This window comes from Poecilia reticulata, chromosome 4 (assembly GCF_904066995.2).
Source record: "Poecilia reticulata chromosome 4, P_reticulata-male-v2, whole genome shotgun sequence".
NCBI classification, from domain to species: Eukaryota; Metazoa; Chordata; class Actinopteri; order Cyprinodontiformes; family Poeciliidae; genus Poecilia; species Poecilia reticulata.
Window position 1 is genome coordinate 14,226,628 of NC_088833.1, and position 19,125 is coordinate 14,245,752.

Genomic DNA, 19,125 nt, shown 5'->3' on the forward strand with positions numbered 1-19,125 from the left:
CAGACGGGAATCCGTTGCTAAACAAACTCGGTTTGGTTTCAGCATGCTTTCAGATCTGATTAGCACTTGTTTATTTCGCCATTCAGTTTCTCTGCTTCTCATTTTCCTAAAGCGTGCAGCAGGTCAGTGGCACATCTTCTGATCTGGGACTCCTGCATCTGTTGAGTTTAACGATGCCCTTAAAGGATAGTGAAGCCGGGAGCTGGTTGTTATATCCCAGCATGTGATGGAAGTTATTTGCCCTGTGGTTTAGTTGTACATCACACAGCATCAGTAAATAGATAATAGTTACTTACCCAGCTGTTCTCTTAATGGGATTTCTTTATTCCACTGTCTGATAACTCAGCTGGAAGAAACACTGTATTCCTCCTTCCTCTTCTCCTCCATCTAACTTCATCATCTCTCCCAACTTCCAGCTATCCTTCCTAAGTTTGACTGAATGCTATTTTTAAGCATTCTTGCCTCCATCTGTCTGGCTGCACCTACCTACACCCTTCTAACCATGTTGTCTTCTCTTTCCTTATGCTTTTGCTCTTCTTTCATCTTTTTTCTAATCTCTCCAGGCTGCTCTGCAGGTAAGTGGTGTTTCTTTTCCTTTTCCCCCTCATTTCTACTTCCATGCAACATCTGCATGAACATAGTTTAGTGTTGGGTCTCTGGAAGGTCAGAATTGATTTCTGAAAGTCTCACTGTTTAGAGAGACTTCAGTGATGAAGACGTTTGATTGGCAATGTGGATAATAGGTTTGAGTTAAGTTGCCATGCATGCTTCTGTGCTTTGTGCTGTTGATGCGTTTATGAGTTTGCTGAGTTTATTGAATAACTTAATGCTGTTTTGACACTTCAAACATCACATGACTTCACATGGTGTATTCATCCTCAGGCAGGTTTGGTCCTTCACAGTTCCTATTCAGTCTTTAAAAGAAATGCTTTTCTTAACATTTATTTTCGGTTGCCGCACATGTTTTCTTCCAAATTAGTTCAAGCAAAGAATTCAGTTAAATTATTTACTCCTGACGTAGTCCCTCATTTTGTGAAAACAAGGCTAAGCAGCTAACGCTTTTGCTTGCTCTACTTTGTGTCAAATTATTTCACTCCACTTCATTCTGGATACACAATGCCTTATAAAAGTATTTTCCCTCGATTTTTGTCACATTCCCTTAATACCTCAAGCCACATAATGTTTTATCAAGATTTTATGTCATTCACCAGCACAAAGCAACACATAAATGCGATGTAGTGGATATGATGCATGGGTTTCAACATATTTTACAACTAAGAAGCTGAGAAATTTGGTGTTCAGTTATAAATTAAGTGCCTTTCTAAGTTTTCTCATTAATAAACAGAGAATCCAGGCATTCTTGTTAGAAAACGCTGGAAAACAAACAAAATCAGTGAAGATCAAGGAACACAGCAGACATGTCAAGGAGAATGATGTAAAGCAGGATTTGGTGATGTAATGATATTCCAGGCTTTGGATTTGTGCACACACAGACATGTTCAGTTTATCTTCTGATAATAGAAACAGTCACACACAACTGCATTATATGTGACTATATGTGGAAACTTGTGCAAGCTCAACCCTAAAGTGTCTGCTTGTGTTTGGAAATATTTTGCCAGAAAGTTTGAGTTAAATATATAAGACCAATTAAAGGAACTTCTTCTTCTATTAAAAAACATCCACATCATCATTCAGTCATTTATCACGTTACTTCCCCATTATGCAAGAAGGAACCTAGAAAGTTTATTTTTGTGCACCATAAAAAGATGGCATCATGATTCTGCTATTGAAATCCTTATGTGAGTTTAAATGGGTCCTGAGGTTGTGTTTAGTATGCCAACTCTGTGCCTGTGTGCATTGTTCAGCAGAAACACTGATGTCAGACCATGACACAGCTAAAGTGCCTTTAAGAAACGCAGTCACGTGCTGCTGGACCGTTCTATCTCTGTGTTATCTAAAGAAAAATAAGTAGAGACCAATAGTTTAAAACAGCTGCAGACATTTTTTATGTGACAATAAACTCCTATGACATAAACGCTTTATAATAAACTTTAAGAAGAGGAAGCTGAGCGTACTATTATCAAAGTGAGGTCATGTTTTATTCTCTAAGTTCTCTGTAAAATCAACCCCAACTCACACAAACACACACACAAACAGGTGACCTTTTGCTTGAATTCTGAGTCCTCTGGAGGAGGAGGAGGAGCTGCTCTAGTTGGATAGACGCAGCGTCAGGAGAGGCAGGGAGGTGACGGTTTGTAGACACGATGATCCACGAGGCTTCAAGTGACTTCAGTCACTGCGATGCCACACAGACTGAGGCGCTGACCAGTTGTCAGCCGTACGGGGAAATTCACACAAGTTAGCAAGGAGAAACTGAGAAACATGAAGATTTTCAGCCGTTTTCACTATGTGTGGTATCTGGTGAGTGCATGTTGAGCATGTAACGGTGTCACTCTGCCAATGTCCACTCGAGTAGTGTTTGGTTTTATTTTTTTTGCTTCAACTTTTCTCTCGTTTGGACCACCTCTTCTCCCTTTCTTAGAAATGCAACCTTTCTTTTCTCTGTGTGGTTCTCTTGCTGTTTGTGTGAAATTTTAGGAGGCGACAGAGCTTGACTTTTTACCAGACCATCGCAGCTTTTGTGCCTGGAGGTCGACCTCTGTACGTAGTCGATGCATTGACTTCCATCTGGTGTCTGTGTTGTAACCCCACCTGCCTCAGCCCATCATCCCCTCGTCAGCACATGCCTGGAAACTGCATTGCAGTGTTCGTGTAGATGTTTGCATCTTTGTCCGTTCCCTCACTTTTACAGCCCGACACATGCATCAGTGTTGCTCTCCTCATAATACAGCATGTCAGTATTGTTGTCGGAGTCTGCTATAGGGAGTTTTGATTGCTGGTTTGATGTGAGGGTTGTTGTCCATTTCCACATTCGGTTTTTAAATGAAAGGACCAGGAAACCACAGCTTTGAAGCGCTTCAGTATAATCTCTTTTTTAGATCTGTAGCTGTATATTGTGACACTACAGTAAGCTCCCAAAATAAGACAAAAACTTTATTAACGCCACAGGAAATCTTTGGTAACACAAATCTTAACCCTTAAGTTAAAATGAAATAGTTTTCAACACAGTAGTGGCAGTATCATGTAGTGGGAATTAGAGACGTTTTGCAGAAAGAAAGGAGTGAAAGTTTCAATCTCCAGACATGTACCAAAAGGTGCTTTTACAAAGTATTGACTTGGGGGGTGGGGCTGAATACAAAGAATTTTTGGAGGGGAAAAAAGATTAGATTAGCATGCAACATTTTCCTTGTACTTGACAATTAAAATCCCATTAAAACACCTAAAAGTTTTCTGCTTCAATGTTACAAAATGTTAAATAGGTATGGATATTTTTGCAAGGCTCTCTGGTCCCAAAACTGTCATCTTAAGCAGGAAGTGGTGGCCATTGTCACAACCTGCTGTATTTCTGAGGTCACTTCCAGTCGACAAACACAGTCATCGGCACTGAAATGTTTACAAACTCCTGCAGGTTTATGTTTGCTTTGTTTATGACTGTGTGATGTTTTGGTTTCAGCCCAAGGCTTGTGGAAGGTGGACTTGCATTGTTGAAATTATAGTTTTATACCTTTTTTAGAATATTAACAATACTTGACAGAAAATCCCCAAATAGAGAAACCATTTAGTTCCTCTAAGTTAAAATTCAGTAAACTAATGTCATTTTTAATATATAAGCTCACTTTCGATTACAAAACCGCTTTTCTAACCCAGGAGGTTTAGAAACCCCCTGGTTTCTAAACCTCCAATGTTAAAACATTGGATGTTTCTGGAAGGACAAAGGATAAGATGATCCCCCTGCTTGTTACAGGAACAGATCTGAAGACTTCCAGCTGTAATTGCTTATGGAGACGCTGATGCTTGCTGTAAATTTATACTCTTCACTCTTCAGGGACACACACACTATCACACACTCTTGTGTAGTTGTACAGGGTGGTGCCTAATGTCACCTGAAGCTGAGGAGAGTGTGGCAGCACCTCAGGTAGTTAACGCAGAGCAGTCTCATAACGACACATGAGACTGAGTTACAGCAGACATGCAGGATATTCAGACAGAGACTCTCTGATGCCTCGCTCTTCACTATGCAAACTACAAGCAATATGGAAAACAGCAACTTTATAGTCTCACTGGTTTAAGATTTTCTTAAACATCTGAGCTGCTCTGATTTTGACCAATCGAACATCTTACTTTAAGAGCAAATTAAATAATGTTCTGGGTGGTTCTGTTGGTAGCCTGTATAACTGGTGTTGGAGCAATAAGTTGGTCTCGTTTCCTGTGAGAGATGGAGTTTGCTCAGGTTTCCCTTTGTCTCTGATTCTGTTCATAACCTTTATGGAGAGATTTTCTTGGTGCGGCCATAATGTTCAGGAAATCCGTTTCAGTGGCTTTAGGATTGGGTCTCTGATGTGATTCTGACCAGGGTGTCAAACTCATTTTCATTTCAAGTCACATCAAGATCATGAATTTCCTCAAAGGCCAGTTGTGGCAGAACGCATTAATGAAACTACCTATCAGACTGTTAATACATTATAGCTTTTTCTGCATTCGGAGTACATCTTAAAATTAAATAGTATTAAACATTTTTCACGTTAATGTACTCTGACAGTAAAAATAAAAACTGATTTGATTTGACTGATAAAATCATAAACCTGGCAAACGATACAACCTTAACCTCGACATTCTCTGGAGTCGAGGGCTACGTAAACAGTTATGGCAGCTCGGCCTTGATAGAGGAAGTAGTTTGGAACTCAGCAGGAAATGTAGGAATTACAGGATCAGCCACATTTATGCATCCATGCAATTGTTTTGTACTTTTATTTGATTTACATTAAACTGAAGGGAAAAAAGTGTGAAGTATTTGACCTGCTGACCTCCAATCATAGACAGTTGAGGGAAAATTGGTGGTTTCCAGTCTTTGGTCGATTGCTGTTGTTTGCTTTGCATCGATTTTCCTTCAAACATTTTTTTTCTATTGAACATATGAATTGAACCCCTGATTTGAAGTATTCAGCCTTACCATTTATTTATGTGAGTTTAATTTATTAGTAGGTTGGTTATAAACATTTATGTATTTTTTTTTTTTCACTTGATACCCTTTATGTATTGTTTGAGGCAAATAAATGGTAAATGCGTGACTCTTTGTTTCAATGTGTTGCATGCAGTGGTTATAATTTAAAATGGCCGCTGTAAGTCAGGCATGCTGTCTCACTCTTGCTTGATTTTTTTTTTTTAAATATACATTCAAGTCAGGCTGAGCAGCAGCTAGACCACTAAGCTCTTCTCAGTAATGCTCCAAATTGGTTTTATACCACTGTAGAAAATAAGCGTCATTGAAGGTTTCATGCTGACTTATTGTTCCGTTACTTTTTTATTTATATGTCCATGTTTCCTTTTTTTTTCATGTGGTTTCCAGGATTTTTCTAATGACGACACGAAACTGGAGTATAATGTGGACGCAGATAATGGCATTGCAATGGAGGGTTATCTATTCAAGAGGGCCAGTAACGCTTTCAAGACTTGGAACAGGTAATGACACAGTTGAACTGGTGGCTTAGAAGTAATCTGTACCAGATATAACTTTTATTAGTTTTAAGACTGAAACATTTTTGAGTAGCTAAACACATATAACAAGTTTTTTTGCTCTTTTGCTTCAAAGTAGCATATATTGTTAATATTTTATGAAGAATGACATATAGATTCAATTAAATGTGTCCTAACTGGGTCAAAAGAAACAGGGCACATGTTAACGTTTTTTGGTACAGAAATCTCTTCATCCCCTCTTACATTCAGGCTGATCCTGCAGCAGTGATTGTAGGGCTCTTTGCTGCTCAGATGGCAATAAAGCTAAAAAATTACCACAAAAACAATGTGACTTCAGCCCAGTGAGCATGTTTATCGGGCTTTGAAGACAGAAATTAAAGTTTTCAAAAAAGCGATGGTTAAAAGAAGCTACTTCAAAGCATCTTGAGTAAAGAAACGCAATGATTTCCAGCTTTATTAATCCTAAAACTTATATTTCCAAAGGATTTGCTTTCAAGTATAGAAAATAATCCTGACATGCTTTGGAAACGTGTTCAAAAAGTGCATTTTTCGTCGGGGTTTGTGCACAGTTTTGCCATAAAACTTACAGTAACTCCATAAATCACATTCCTTAACTATCATTCTTCTCTTCCTTGAAATCTCAACTAATTTAACAAACTGATAATTGTCTGGTGATGTATTACTGCTTTTAAACTCTAAATGCATTAATACATTTTGTGTCCCTTGTTTTTGAGAATAAAAAAAAGTGATCTATTTAGTCATCAGTTTCTCTGGACTTCCCTGTGAGATATTTTAGCAGCATTTCTGCTCATTGCATGCGACCGATTTTCCTCTTAACCATGTGCTCTCCTTTCAGACGTTGGTTCTCCATCCAAAACAATCAGCTAGTTTACCAGAAGAAATTTAAGGTATGTCAACTGACTCCCCACACCAACCACACAGAAAAAATGTTTCTGTTTTGGGGTTTTTTGTGTGAGTATTTTTAGTTTACTGCTGTACGGCAAATCTTTGAAACAGCTGTGCTGTGTGGAGTAAAGCACTGCTGCACTTCAGGATGGGTTTCTGTTTTGGTTATAATTCTGAAAAGTATTTGTATTTATGATTCAGTAGAAAATAAACACATCTATTTTTCACCCTTGTTATGAATGTTAAGAATTCTTATTTAGTACTAATTCAAAATTATACCGCTTGATACAATGGCAGTAATGTTTTTTTTTATTAGAAACACAACGCTCAAACCCAGTCACTCATGTAGATTTAGATGGTTTGATCAAATCTACTACCCTCGAATGTAAATTAAATGGATTGTGAAAGCAAAGTGACAGTACATTGTCTATAAGAGTAATATTAAAACGTTTTAAATGGTGTTCACATTGCAAATACCAATTGTGTGTTATAAAACGATTTCAAGAAACAAGGTGCGTAACTACGTGTGTGTTTTGGGTTAATGCTCATTTTGGGGTACTTAATTATTTTGTTTTTCTGCTGCCCCACAGGACAACCCGACAGTCGTGGTGGAAGACCTGAGGCTATGTACAGTCAAGCACTGCGAGGACATCGAGCGGCGCTTCTGCTTTGAAGTAGTTTCACCCACAAAGTAAGTCAGAATCACATGAACATTTCTAGCAGTCTTAAGAAATACCGAAGTATAACAGAAATGCATGTGGAAATGAAGAGTTTGGGGTTGAAGGAGCAGCAAATCTATCATTTAAGACACACAAACAGATTTTCTCACAGCTGCTGTTTGATGCTTGTGTTCCCCTGTGAAGGAGCTGCATGATGCAGGCCGACTCAGAGAAGCTGCGGCAGGCTTGGATCAAAGCCGTCCAGAACAGTATCGCCACCGCCTTCCGCGACAAGGGAGACAGCGGCGAGGTAAAGAAAAAAAACAAAAAAAAACACATGAGAGCATACATCTATTAAAGTATAAAAAATGATGTCAGAAAGATTCAGATGTTAAGTCTTTTAACAGCACAACTGAATAGGATTTAATTTTAGAAATGTGTGTGAGATGAGAGATGTGGACTTCTGGAATAGTTTTCAGCTGTTTATTTATTTAAGTCTTGAGTTTAATTTACTGTCTATTCTGAACACTGACCGGTTTCCTCATGCAATCTCGTGCCAGAAGCTGGACAGGAAGTCATCCACGTCAACAGGGAGTCTGGACTCCGGAGGGGAACCCAAGGAAAGGTCGCTGAAAGGAGAGAGCGCTCTGCAGAAGGTCCTGGCCATTCCTGGCAACGCCTGCTGCTGTGACTGTGGCCAGCCGGACCCACGCTGGGCCAGCATCAACCTGGGCATCACTCTCTGCATCCAGTGCTCTGGAATCCACAGGTCGAGACGCAGACTCTTTCCGATAAATGCTCTCAAAATGCAACAGGTTTATCTACATTAAAAAAAACAGCAAAACTCATAAACCAAGTGAACATTTTGGGTGAATTTTATTTTTCTTTTATAGATCTTGCATAACGCAGGTCATGCAGAGTTCACTTCAGCTCTGTGAAAACAAAAAAATAATTAAAACTTGTTTGCTTTTGTAAGTTTGGGGAAATATTTCCTGTTATGGTGTGAAAAGCTTTGGGATTTGTGAAATGTAAACCTGCGATTACATAAACCCTCAATCTGTGTCGGATGTTGTCACAACATTTAATTACTTTCCATAGCAATGTTAATTAAAGCTTAATATGAAAGTGACGAGGTCCGTTCCCACAATCTACATTATAAGAAAATAATCTAATGGCATATCTTTGTTTCTGACTCTTGCACACAGGATATAATCATAGAATAAACTTCACTACACAAAGATGAAAAGAGTGAATAGAAAAGAAATCTTGCTTTGTAACTTCACAGTGCAGGAAAGGGAATCAAATATCTTCTGTAGCTCAATTCACTTGTGTTGCTGTAACAAAAATATGTAAAGTGACCTTTTTGTTTACTTGTTTTCCCTACAGGAGCCTGGGAGTTCATTTCTCCAAGGTTCGGTCTTTAACTTTAGACTCATGGGAGCCAGAACTGCTGAAGGTAATCCGGCTTCATTGTTGAGATTCATATAATGTCAAGTCTTGACTCTGCTGCAAACCGTGTCTTATTCTGATTTATGCCAAGTTCAGCAATTATTGTTTTTTTTTATGAATTTCACCAGTTGATGTGTGAACTTGGAAACGGAGTGATCAACCAGATATATGAAGCTCGACGAGAAGAACTAGGAGCCAGAAAACCACAGCCGGGAGACCCCAGGTACGAAACTGCTAATGTTGTTATTACATTTTAGGTAATAAAATGTTTATTTTCTTATTTAAAAAAGGAATGTAATTATTTGGGGTGGGGGGTTGCATCTTTTACTGTATATTTAATGTTGTACACTGGTAAAAGACAATATCTTACCAAGTATTTTTGGTCTAGTTTCAGTAACTTTGAATAAACCCAAGCTGACTTACAAGGGACACTTCAGCAAGATATAGTATATACCTATATAATATATTAAGTCAATGATTTCTTAATACTGATGAAAAAGAAAGTACTAGTTATAAGAGAAACAATCTACCAGTGAAGCAGTCTGACTTTTTCATCAGTATTAATAAATTACTGACATGCAACAAGCTCCTATATCTGGCTGAAAAGTTACTTTTAAGTTAGTTTTATCTTATTTCAAATGCACTAAGATATTTGCACTATAAACTAGAACAAAAATACTTGGTAAGGTTATGTGTTTTTGCAGTGCATAAAGAAGCTTAAGTGGTCAATTTAAAAAATTCAAAATCTGCAGAATGTGGCCATTATTTTACCTGATTGTCAGAATAATTGATGACTTAACTAAAAATAATTAGTTGCATCCCTAATTTGCTGTTAGTTTTTCTTTTACTGATCACCATAATATGCCCTGGAAAAGTATTCATAGCTCTTGACCTCCTTTGGCTGCATTAATCAGCCCAACATGTCTGTGTGATTTGCCGGCAGACACGAGGTGGAGGCTTACATCAAAGCCAAATACGTGGATCGACGTTTCGTCCGCCGGCCGTCAGACGAGGAGCTTCGTAACAAGGTTGTTTCTCTGAGCAAAGAGGAGAAGAGGCTGAGCAGCAGCTCGGACCACCTACCCCCTAAAGCCCCTCCGCCCACTCCAAAACTTCGGCCGGGCTCTCACGCATCTGGACAGTCAGGTCGGTGTCTCATAAAAACACCATGTGGCTCTGTAACCCAACTTTCAGAATAAAAACAAAACAACATTTTAATGTCACCATGACTGCGATCTCACTACGTTTAGAGGCTTTGAGAGCGTTTCAGGTTTGCCTGGCTGTAAAATGTTACTGGATCTAGATGTGGGGGGTTTTCTCATTCAGACTGTTGACTGACAGCTGTGTGGTGTTTGTAGCCCACCCATCGGCGTAACGTACGTTCTTTGTGAGCAGCATATGTCTGCAGCCTCTTTGCTTCGCATTGCTTTTTGCAGTCTGTCTCTTCCAGTGTTAGCCCAGCCTGTAGTCTAACCATCTGTTCCCCTACCTTGCTTTCTTCTTTCTCTCCTTCCTCATTCCTTTTACTTTTACTCCCTTCATTCCTCCCCTGGCTGTTCTGTGCTTCTGGACTAAACCGCCTTGTATTTCTGACCTCAAAACTCTCCAACCCCACCCCGCCACCTTAACTGCACTTCCCATCATCCCTTGCGTAGCTGCTGCCTGCGGCAAAGAGGCCCGCCGCGACTCTCTCTTCTGTCCTGATGAGCTTGACTCGCTCTTCTCCTACTTTGACACCTCCTCCAAGCTCAGGAGCAGTAAGTAATAAAAGCTGAGTATTTGGCTTGCTTTCCGTCCCCCCCTCCCCCCCCCTGCTGTTCGTTTTGAATTTTACAGTTTTGGGAGTAGCGGCCCTTTATCCTTTCTTCTCTTCCTTTCTCATCCAGACTCATGCTGTCCTGTAAGCTTTGCAGAACATGACATGTTACTGTGTTTATAAAGGAGGAGGGCAGTATTTCTCTCACTCAAACTGGTATTTGCACTTTTATCTGTGTCATTGTTTTGGTTTTTTCTTTCTTCCTTTTTTATGTTTTGTTTTTAGGGACCGGGATCTTAAGGTGATGGAGTCTGTCATCCAGGGTTCTGTTTTGTTTACCGTCATTTCGTTGTTGCCAATAAGAAATATTAGGTGCGCCTTCCTAATCAGCCTGCAGAAACCTCAATAAAGTTCATAAAAACTTTCATTCAGGAACATCCGGAGTCTTGTATCGATTATCTCAAATCAAGACTCATCAGCTGGAAGGTGTTCCTTTTATTTCATGCTCTTTGGCAACAACAGTTTCATGTCAACCACATGTAGTGAGTCAGATTGTTGTTTTACAGTGAAAAGTGCGGACAGCGGCATTCAGAACAGCGCCGATGGGAGCAGGGAGATGCTGGCCACCACTCCGTCCAGTAACAGCCTGGCAGATGCAGGTGAGAGGCCCCAACCCTGACGAGTTGCTTTTTGAGATCTTTTTGCCTACTTCATGCTGCCAAACAGGTTCTATTTAACGCTTTATTCACAGCAGGCAAATGCGACACAAGTGTGATTTTTTTTTGTTTGTTTGGTTTTTTTGTTCTTTAATAAATGAAACCATTGTTTAACAAGTCATTTTTGCATGCAGGCCACCAGTTTGTTTGGCCTGGATCGTTAAAGTTTGACTAAAAAGAAGCAGAGAAAAAATGTAAGAGTATAAATATGACACAGATCTTTCCCTCTAATTTCCAGAAGCTGCAGAGGCTCCCCCGGTGCCCGCCACGCTCCCGACCGCGTCGCCCTGTAAGGAGGTGGTTTTCTTCGAGCCGAAGGAGTACAGCCCGGGTCTGCAGCTCTACTGGGCGTCCTTCAGCCGCAGCCTGCCGGACATGGCCGAGGCTCTGGCCCACGGCGCCGAGGTCAACTGGGTCAACACCGAAGAGGAGAAGAGGACGCCACTCATCATGGCAGTGCATGGGGTCAGTGTGAATTTAATTAGTCCTGTCAGGTTTATTATAGATTTATTCATTGATCAATTTGTTAGACATGTAATGAATCCAACAAAAAACTTACTCAAATGTGTAGTACAATTAGAAAAAAAAGCCCATCATGATATCTTCTCCAGGGCTCACTGGTCACCTGTGAGTTTCTGCTCCAAAACGCAGTGAATGTGAACCAGCTGGACGCTCAGGGCCGAGGGCCGCTGCACCACGCCACCATGCTGGGACACACGGGGTTCGAACACACAGCCACGCCCATCTGCCTCCAACATTTCTAAAAACAGAGCATCTCACCAACTTCTCTCTGTTACAGCCAAGTCTGCTTGTTCTTGAAAAGAGGAGCAAATCAAAACGCAGCCGACATCGACGAGAAGACGCCGCTGAGCATAGCAGTGGAGGCGGCAAACGCAGATATTGTCACATTGTGAGTTTTATTCCTTATTGCTCAGAGTTTCTATATATGATTAGAGGTATGAATACTTTTGCACTGAGTTGTAAAGAGATCACAGCGTTACTAAATCTTTCACAGGTGTAATTTCTGTTCTGATTTACGTTTCCAACTTGTTGCGTTTCTTCGTCAGATTGCGGTTGGCCAAGATGAACGAGGAGATGCGGGAGGCGGAGGGGCCCTACAACCCGTCAGGTCAATATAACTCCAACAGCCCCACCGAGATGCAGTACAGGAAGTGCATGCAGGAGTTCATTAGCCTGCAGCTTGACGATGAGTCTGATTAGAGGTGTAAAAGCTCGGGCTTCAGAGTTGGGCTCAGTTAAAGCAGCAAAACCGAGAAAACAGAGTCTCTGAGCTTTGCCACATTTTCTTGAAGGAACTCTGAAAGGAGATCTGTGGCTAGAGTTAGCTTAGCCCAACTCTGTTAGCTGAGCTCCTGCTGGGAGCTGAGCCGGCCTCTGCACCATTTCTCATCAGGTGTTAAGACAGGAGAAACGTGACTCAATAAAGCCATCAAATCTGAACTCTAAGCCAGAGTTTTGCTTCCAAAAGCGAGTGACTTTTCCTTTCTGTGACTGTTATCATATGGGATAGCATAAAATGTCTCTGTTTTTGTCAAAGGTTTCCTCTGTGCTGGAGGAGCCTCTCCTAACTTACAGCCATTGTCCAGAAATGAAAGTATTTATTGCTACAATGCAAAGTAGCTGCCTGCTGAACTCAGTGACTTCATCACAAGATCTGCAATAATCAAGACGTTTGAATGAAGCTCAGTGTTGATAGGGTAGCATAGTGTGTGTGTGTGTCTGTAAACTATAAACATCCGTTTTTAGAAATTATGCACATTCCAGTTGTTGGTTATATGCAACTACTGTACCTTCTTTCTTGTGACTGTCTGGTTTTAAGGTCTTAATTACGTTCAGGGCTTGTTTACTTGTTTTTCTGGTCTAAATATATGATCCGTCTTGCTGTTTCTACATGCCTGGATAAAAAGAAATCTATTTTAGAACATTTTTGTTTTATAAAGTACTTTTAGCAAGCATGTGAGAGCTATTTTCACTGTACATGTTGTAAATAATTCATGTGTATAGTTTGTGATTAACGGAATACGTTAGGAGTGACTGTAGCTGCAGGGGTTGTATTTACACCCTTGGGTACTTTTATTTTTATTTGATTGAAAGGTACTTATGAAGAGTCAGTGTTGTTGCTTATGCTCACAGGAAATCTAAAATTGTAAGACGATCGTCTGGAATGTTAGCGGATTTCTCTTCAGATATACTAAACCCGTTTAGGGATGATGCGTCTTCCAGTGCAATAGCCTAGAGAAAGATGGATATGTAACTGTGTGAAGCTTGTTTTCGTTTTTGTTTTTTTAAATCATCTTCTAGTCCTAGCTTCTCTGTGTGAGAGTCGTGTGGGAGCTTTAAAATTGCAACTTATATCAAAAATCTTCAGAAAGACTGTGGAATGAGCTCGGTTTGGTTTTGCTGATTGAAATATACCCCAGTTTCATCTCGTATGTTTTCTTCATGCTGCATGAAATCATCCGCGGGGTCCCGAAGCACTTTGAATTAATGGGGAGGGACAGAGCGCCCCCTGCTGTATAACACGAGGCGTTCAAAAAGAAAAATGTCAGCGAAAGGTCAAACTACTTCATCACTGATTATGTTTTTTTTTTATGGAAACATGTGAAGATGCTGCTTGTGATGACCACTGGAGGGCGCACTGAAGAGATGTTTGTACCCTGATTATTTTCATTTTCTTTATCACATTTGGAATCGATTGGCAAAACAATAATATACATACAGCGCTTTGAAAAAGTATTCATTCTCTCTCTTTGCGTTTCTGTTACAATAGCAGACCTTTATTTTATTTATTTTTTTTGCAGAAAATGAGAAATAGTCAAAATAATAAAAAAGATGCAGTGCTTTCAGACCTCAAATAATGCAAATAAAACAAGTTCACACATTTATAAGGAACAATACTAATGTTTTAACTCTAGAAGAGTTCAGAAATCAATATTTGGTGGAATAACCAGGTGGTTTTCAATGAGGGTCAGTGCAGTGGGCTCTTCATTTTTTCCAGAGATGTAAAAATATATAAATTACAAGTATGGGGTGAATTTGTCTTCATCTCTCCTGAGTCAAAACAACTTTTTCTGAAATTACAGCTTTCAAGTCTTCTGGGTTGTGTCTCAGAAGACACAACTTTGCACATTTAATGAATAAAATTTCAGCCTAAATAGTTGAGCCTCAAAGAGATTGCACAGAAGCACAGCAGTGAACTTTAAGTCTCATCAAAGATTTTAAATCGACTATATCCTTCAGTTTATCTCGTGCTCTACTGTTTTTTGGTCTGTATAAAATATCCCAACAAAATGCACTGAAGTTTGTCGTTATGACGTTCAAAGGGTGTGAATACTTTAGCAAAGCATTTTGTTAAAGTTTTTAACTTGTGTTCTAAGAGTATGCAGGAGGTAAATTAGCAGCAGAATAAGCATGTTGTGTCACCAACGGCTTTTGTTTTTGACTTATAGTTATTGATTATGAGAAGACTGATGGATAATTAGGTGGAAGGTCAGTGAGGAAGATCCAGCCTCATTGATCCTCCATGTTTTATGGAGCTGAGTTCATCTTTGTTTGAGGTTTAATGAGTTGGAATAAAAAGCAGCAGAGTGGTTCCGAATCTCAGAAATGGCATTGAAGTTTAAAAACTCAAAGTTCTACAGCAAGTTTTGGAAAAAAAAAAAAAAAAAACTAAAACGAAGATTTATTTTGTCATCAACTCAGATTGAGAACCACTTTCCTGACGTTTAAGCAGTTCTTCTTCTCATCTTGTTCTCTTTCTGTTTTTGTATTTTGCTTTTCATTTCTCGCTCTCCACCCCAGAGTTTGTGCCTTTCTTCTGTTCTCTATGTTTCTTTGGGGCACTGAGGCCAACACAACTGTATTTTTGTACATAAACTCCTGCACTTTAATCACAATACAGTTGTTGAGGAAAAACAAATGTCTGTGGGCTCCTTTATTTCCTCCTGAGCGGAGCCCTGCTGCCTCTTCCTGTTCTCCTTCTCTCCTGTGTTGTTGTGTTTCGTTTTCTCGAGCCGCGCCGACTCTCTGTCAGGTAGGGACGACTTTTTCTTTCTCTGTTCTGATGGAAACTTTCACTGCATGAGCTTCTCAACTCTGACCTGTCCTGCTGCTGACCTGGAGCTCGTTCCCCACACCGTCTGGAAAAGTTTGGAATTTGATCCAGGAATTTCCTGGTCGGGATGAATGTTTACAAATATTTGCATCTTCTGACTTTTTTCCTTGACTCGGTGTGTAAAAGTTGTGTCCAGCTGTCTGTTCTAATCCATCCCTATCAGTAGATACATCCCTTTATTCATCTACCCATCCTGCCCATCAATTGTCTGTCCATCCAAACATTTGTCCATCAATCCATCTATTTGTTCATTCATCCATCTCTCCTTCCATTGGAATATTTGTTAAATTCTTTTTTTTTTTTTTTACTTTAAAACTGGACAAAAAAGAAAAACAAATCAATGCTTTGCAAGTGTGAGTCTGAAAACCATGTCTAAACCCCGATTGTGGTAAATGCATTTCCTCATTACTTTAGTCAGAATTTTAATTCTGTCAGACTTTGCTTCACTTTGCGGCAGCAGCAGAACTAGAAAGCTGTTTGCCAGCCTGACGGATTTTAGTAACGAAGAAAAAAAAAAATCTCTGCAGCCGATTGTGGAAAATAGCCCGGCGCTGAACATCAAAAACAGCTGCAGGTCTTTTATTTTCCTGCTGCGTCTGTTTATGTTTGTTCTACTTGTTTTTCTTCTTTCCAGGGGACGAAACCTACCAGGACATCTTCCAGGACTTCACCCACATGGCCTCCAACGACCCGGACAAGCTGAACCGCTACCAGCAGTACGACCCTCAGAAACCCTGACGCTGCGGCCCAGGTCAGACTTTCACCACTTCAAAAAAAAAAAAAAAGGCCTGGAGTGACGTCGGCTTTCCTTGCAGGATCATTCGGAAAGAATCTCATGTCACTTCTAGTTTTTGTAAGAGCCTGGAAGCACTTTGGTCAACTGAATAAAAAAATAAAAATAAAAAAACCCCTCATTCATTCATTCGCTTTTCAGTTTGACCTTCCTGCTGTCAGCCAATGGTACAGTGTTAAAGCTGTTTGAAAGGATCTCAGATGAAAACTGAACTCTGAATGTAGAGCAGTCATCGTTCTTTGACCAAGTTTAACTTCTCCCATCCGGATGTGCGAAACATATGTAGAGAAGTTATGAAAAAAAAAAAAAAAAAAAGCCTTTATTGTTTTTCATGAACGGTTTGGCCTGTACATGCTTTTACTTTATTTGCACAAGTCTCTTCATGTACTGGAAGCAAACCTGTTAATATTTCATTTGTGATTTTAAAACGTTGTTGATTTAAGTAGATTTGTAAATGTTAATAGTTTTAATGTTTTTGTGCCTGCAGATTGTATCATTGGAAGATTGGGGGGGGGGGGGGGAAACGTTTTATCTTAGACTCTCGAACTAAATGTTGTGGCACAACAAGAAAACATCAGCCAAACATGTTAGCTGACAAGTTTTCTTTCACATCAATAATACATCATAAGAAACAAAGACAAAGCTACTTTCAGTACTGAAAAGGTGTCACACTTAAACGTTTTGAGTCATCAAATTTAATAATCAGGTGAGTAAATACAGAATATGGTTTATATAGAGTGTAAATCTAATCAAATTAACTTATCCTCACTAGAGCAAATACCTGGCAGAAAATGGAATGTTTTCCCAGATGTTTTGGGATCCTTAAGCTATTTTTTGGGGGGGGAGGGTTTTTTGCGCTAATGAGTCGGATCTTTGACTTCTTTTTCCCCGTCTCTTTCTTCCTGTTGAATCGTGAACTTTGACCCTCACCAAGGCACTGGAGGCCTACTCTTGCTGCTCTTTGAGTGACTTCTCTTCTCCAGTTTTGAATAATGACTTTACTGGAATTCACTAGCATAAAAATAAATAAATAACGTTTAAAAAAAAGCCCTAAAATGTCTTTGTAACCCTTTCTAGATCGACATCCTGACTGCTTTTGTTTTCTTAAACGCATTTTGATCAGGGCATGACGAGTTGTTCTGCTTCGTGTTCTTGTGTCAACAAATGAAGCATCTTTTCAACAAGGGGGGTGATTGCGAATTCACATGAGGCCAGCTTTACTCAGCTTCTCTTTGTCTTGAATTAATGTTCACTTAATGATCTGAAACATTTAAGTGTGACGAACAAAACAAGAACAACTGAAAACCCGTAAAGGGAAAAATCCTTTTTTCACTGCAGTGCAGCTGTTACCTCAGTGGTGTCCGAAGTCGGTCCTCGACAGCCGCTACCCGCATGTTTTACCTGGTTCAACACACCTGAATAAAATGACAGCTCATTAGCAGAAACAGGAGCAGGAGGAGGTGATTGGACCATTTGAATCAGCTGCGTTAGAGCAGAGACGTCTAAAATGGGCAGGACACCAGCTACGCCACAACATTTAGCTACAGAGTTGTTGCTCCTCTTCTTGCTCTTCTGCTGCTCATCTTGCAGAAGAAAACAGAGATCAGCCCAACAATCATAGTAGAAATGTCCGTTTTTGATCAATTTGCAGACAGTAGCAGTGCATTGTTTGTAATTATCCAGCCGAGCCGGAGCTGATGCATATGGGCAGACAGCAGAGGGTGTCATGAATGAGTTTTCATTTTTATTGACTGCATTTCTTTTTCAGTTGAGGAAAAGAAGCTTAAAGTGTTTTTGTTGAATGAAACTCAATTCAACGTTTGTATCTAGGATCTTAGTTTAGGAATTTGCCTACATTTCTGAATAAGTTCCCAAATGTAGAAATTCAGTTTTAAAGTTTAGATGGTGATTTCAGCATTTTGTGCTGAAATCAGGTTAAATATGACACAGCTCTGTTTTATCCTGTAAGTTCTCTCTTTTTTTTTGTAATCTCTTTGATATTCTGTGTAGATTTTTCTGATCAGAGGACAAATCTGTCCAAAGCAACATGGGATACAGTTTTTGTACATTTTGTACAGATGATTTCAAATTCTCAAGACTGAAGTATGGAGTTAGAGGTACTTGAATGATTTAAATAAGCTTTTATATATGCTGTTTGTATCCTTTGATAAACATAGCCTGTTTTTATATGTGCCGTCTGTTCGCCTGTATACATGTACTGTATAATACACCTGTAATGATATCTGCAAGGTCTTAAATACACAGAAACAAATGATTCACCTCCAATTGTTGGGTCTCTTTTTGGTTTGAATGGGCAGGAATGCATGGATGCTTTTTGCTGATTAAAAATGTAATCTTTGTTTTTAATTTGCTCAGGTTCTTTTTAGTTTGCCTCTACAATAAACTGCATTCTGAAATTTATCCAGCAGGGGGAGAACTGCTTCCACTCCCCCTTCACGCTGTGAATACAACCTGGAAATCAAAACTCCATCCATCCCTCTTTATTTTTTTACCTTTTTGAAATTCATTTTTATGGTGTCATCCGCAAAAGATGTTGAATGGCAAAAAAAAAATAGACTATAGAGTATGAAAGTTAATTTATGCCATGGAAATAACATAAAATCTCAAGAAGTCATAATTTTGACTTTCAAAGTCATTTAGAGATTAAAGTCACCATTTCTCTAAGGAGGCATGCTCCTGTGGAAGCCCATATCTCATAATCATGACATTATAGGTCATATTTATGACTTAGAAAGTCAAAATTATGACTGAATCTTAAAATGTATGTCTTTATATCTCATAATTCTGAAATCAAAAGTCAAAATTATGACTTTCTGTTGGACTTTTTTCTTTCATGGCAAAAATGAGTTTGCACGGTCGAGATTATGGACAATTTAAAATGTTTTTTTTACAGCAGTCAATGTGGTTCATCTGTTTGGTTACGACTGGAACAGTTAGCCGGCTAACATAAAGTAGACTCCACTCCTCTTATTACTCCACTAATGTATTTTCTTTTACAAGGTTATAAAGATTAATAATCCCTCCTTTGATTAATTGCCCCGATAACTTCTTGTTTCTGTCTTTTACCGTCCCTGCAGATTAACCACATCTGCCTC

At 39.4% G+C, this 19,125-nt stretch overlaps 1 protein-coding gene across 3 annotated transcripts in view; it reads left to right on the forward strand.

The window, feature by feature from the left end:
- Positions 1-18,289, forward strand: part of LOC103463472 (arf-GAP with coiled-coil, ANK repeat and PH domain-containing protein 2) — a 51,060-nt gene extending 32,771 nt beyond the window's left edge. The window contains exons 10-26 of one of the 3 annotated variants that reach the window (XM_008406836.3): positions 564-575; positions 2,599-2,661; positions 5,468-5,580; positions 6,452-6,503; positions 7,092-7,192; positions 7,365-7,470; positions 7,721-7,929; positions 8,547-8,616; positions 8,738-8,832; positions 9,553-9,755; positions 10,265-10,366; positions 10,932-11,024; positions 11,320-11,546; positions 11,693-11,802; positions 11,881-11,991; positions 12,149-12,210; positions 15,851-18,289. In XM_008406836.3, coding sequence (XP_008405058.1) covers positions 564-575; positions 2,599-2,661; positions 5,468-5,580; positions 6,452-6,503; positions 7,092-7,192; positions 7,365-7,470; positions 7,721-7,929; positions 8,547-8,616; positions 8,738-8,832; positions 9,553-9,755; positions 10,265-10,366; positions 10,932-11,024; positions 11,320-11,546; positions 11,693-11,802; positions 11,881-11,991; positions 12,149-12,210; positions 15,851-15,954 — 1,833 coding nt within the window. In that variant the 3' untranslated portion in view covers positions 15,955-18,289. The remainder of the gene's footprint in view (positions 1-563; positions 576-2,598; positions 2,662-5,467; positions 5,581-6,451; positions 6,504-7,091; positions 7,193-7,364; positions 7,471-7,720; positions 7,930-8,546; positions 8,617-8,737; positions 8,833-9,552; positions 9,756-10,264; positions 10,367-10,931; positions 11,025-11,319; positions 11,547-11,692; positions 11,803-11,880; positions 11,992-12,148; positions 12,211-15,850) is intronic. The other 2 variants (XM_008406839.3, XM_008406838.3) reach the window with 2 other exon arrangements.
- Positions 18,290-19,125: the final 836 nt, after the last annotated feature.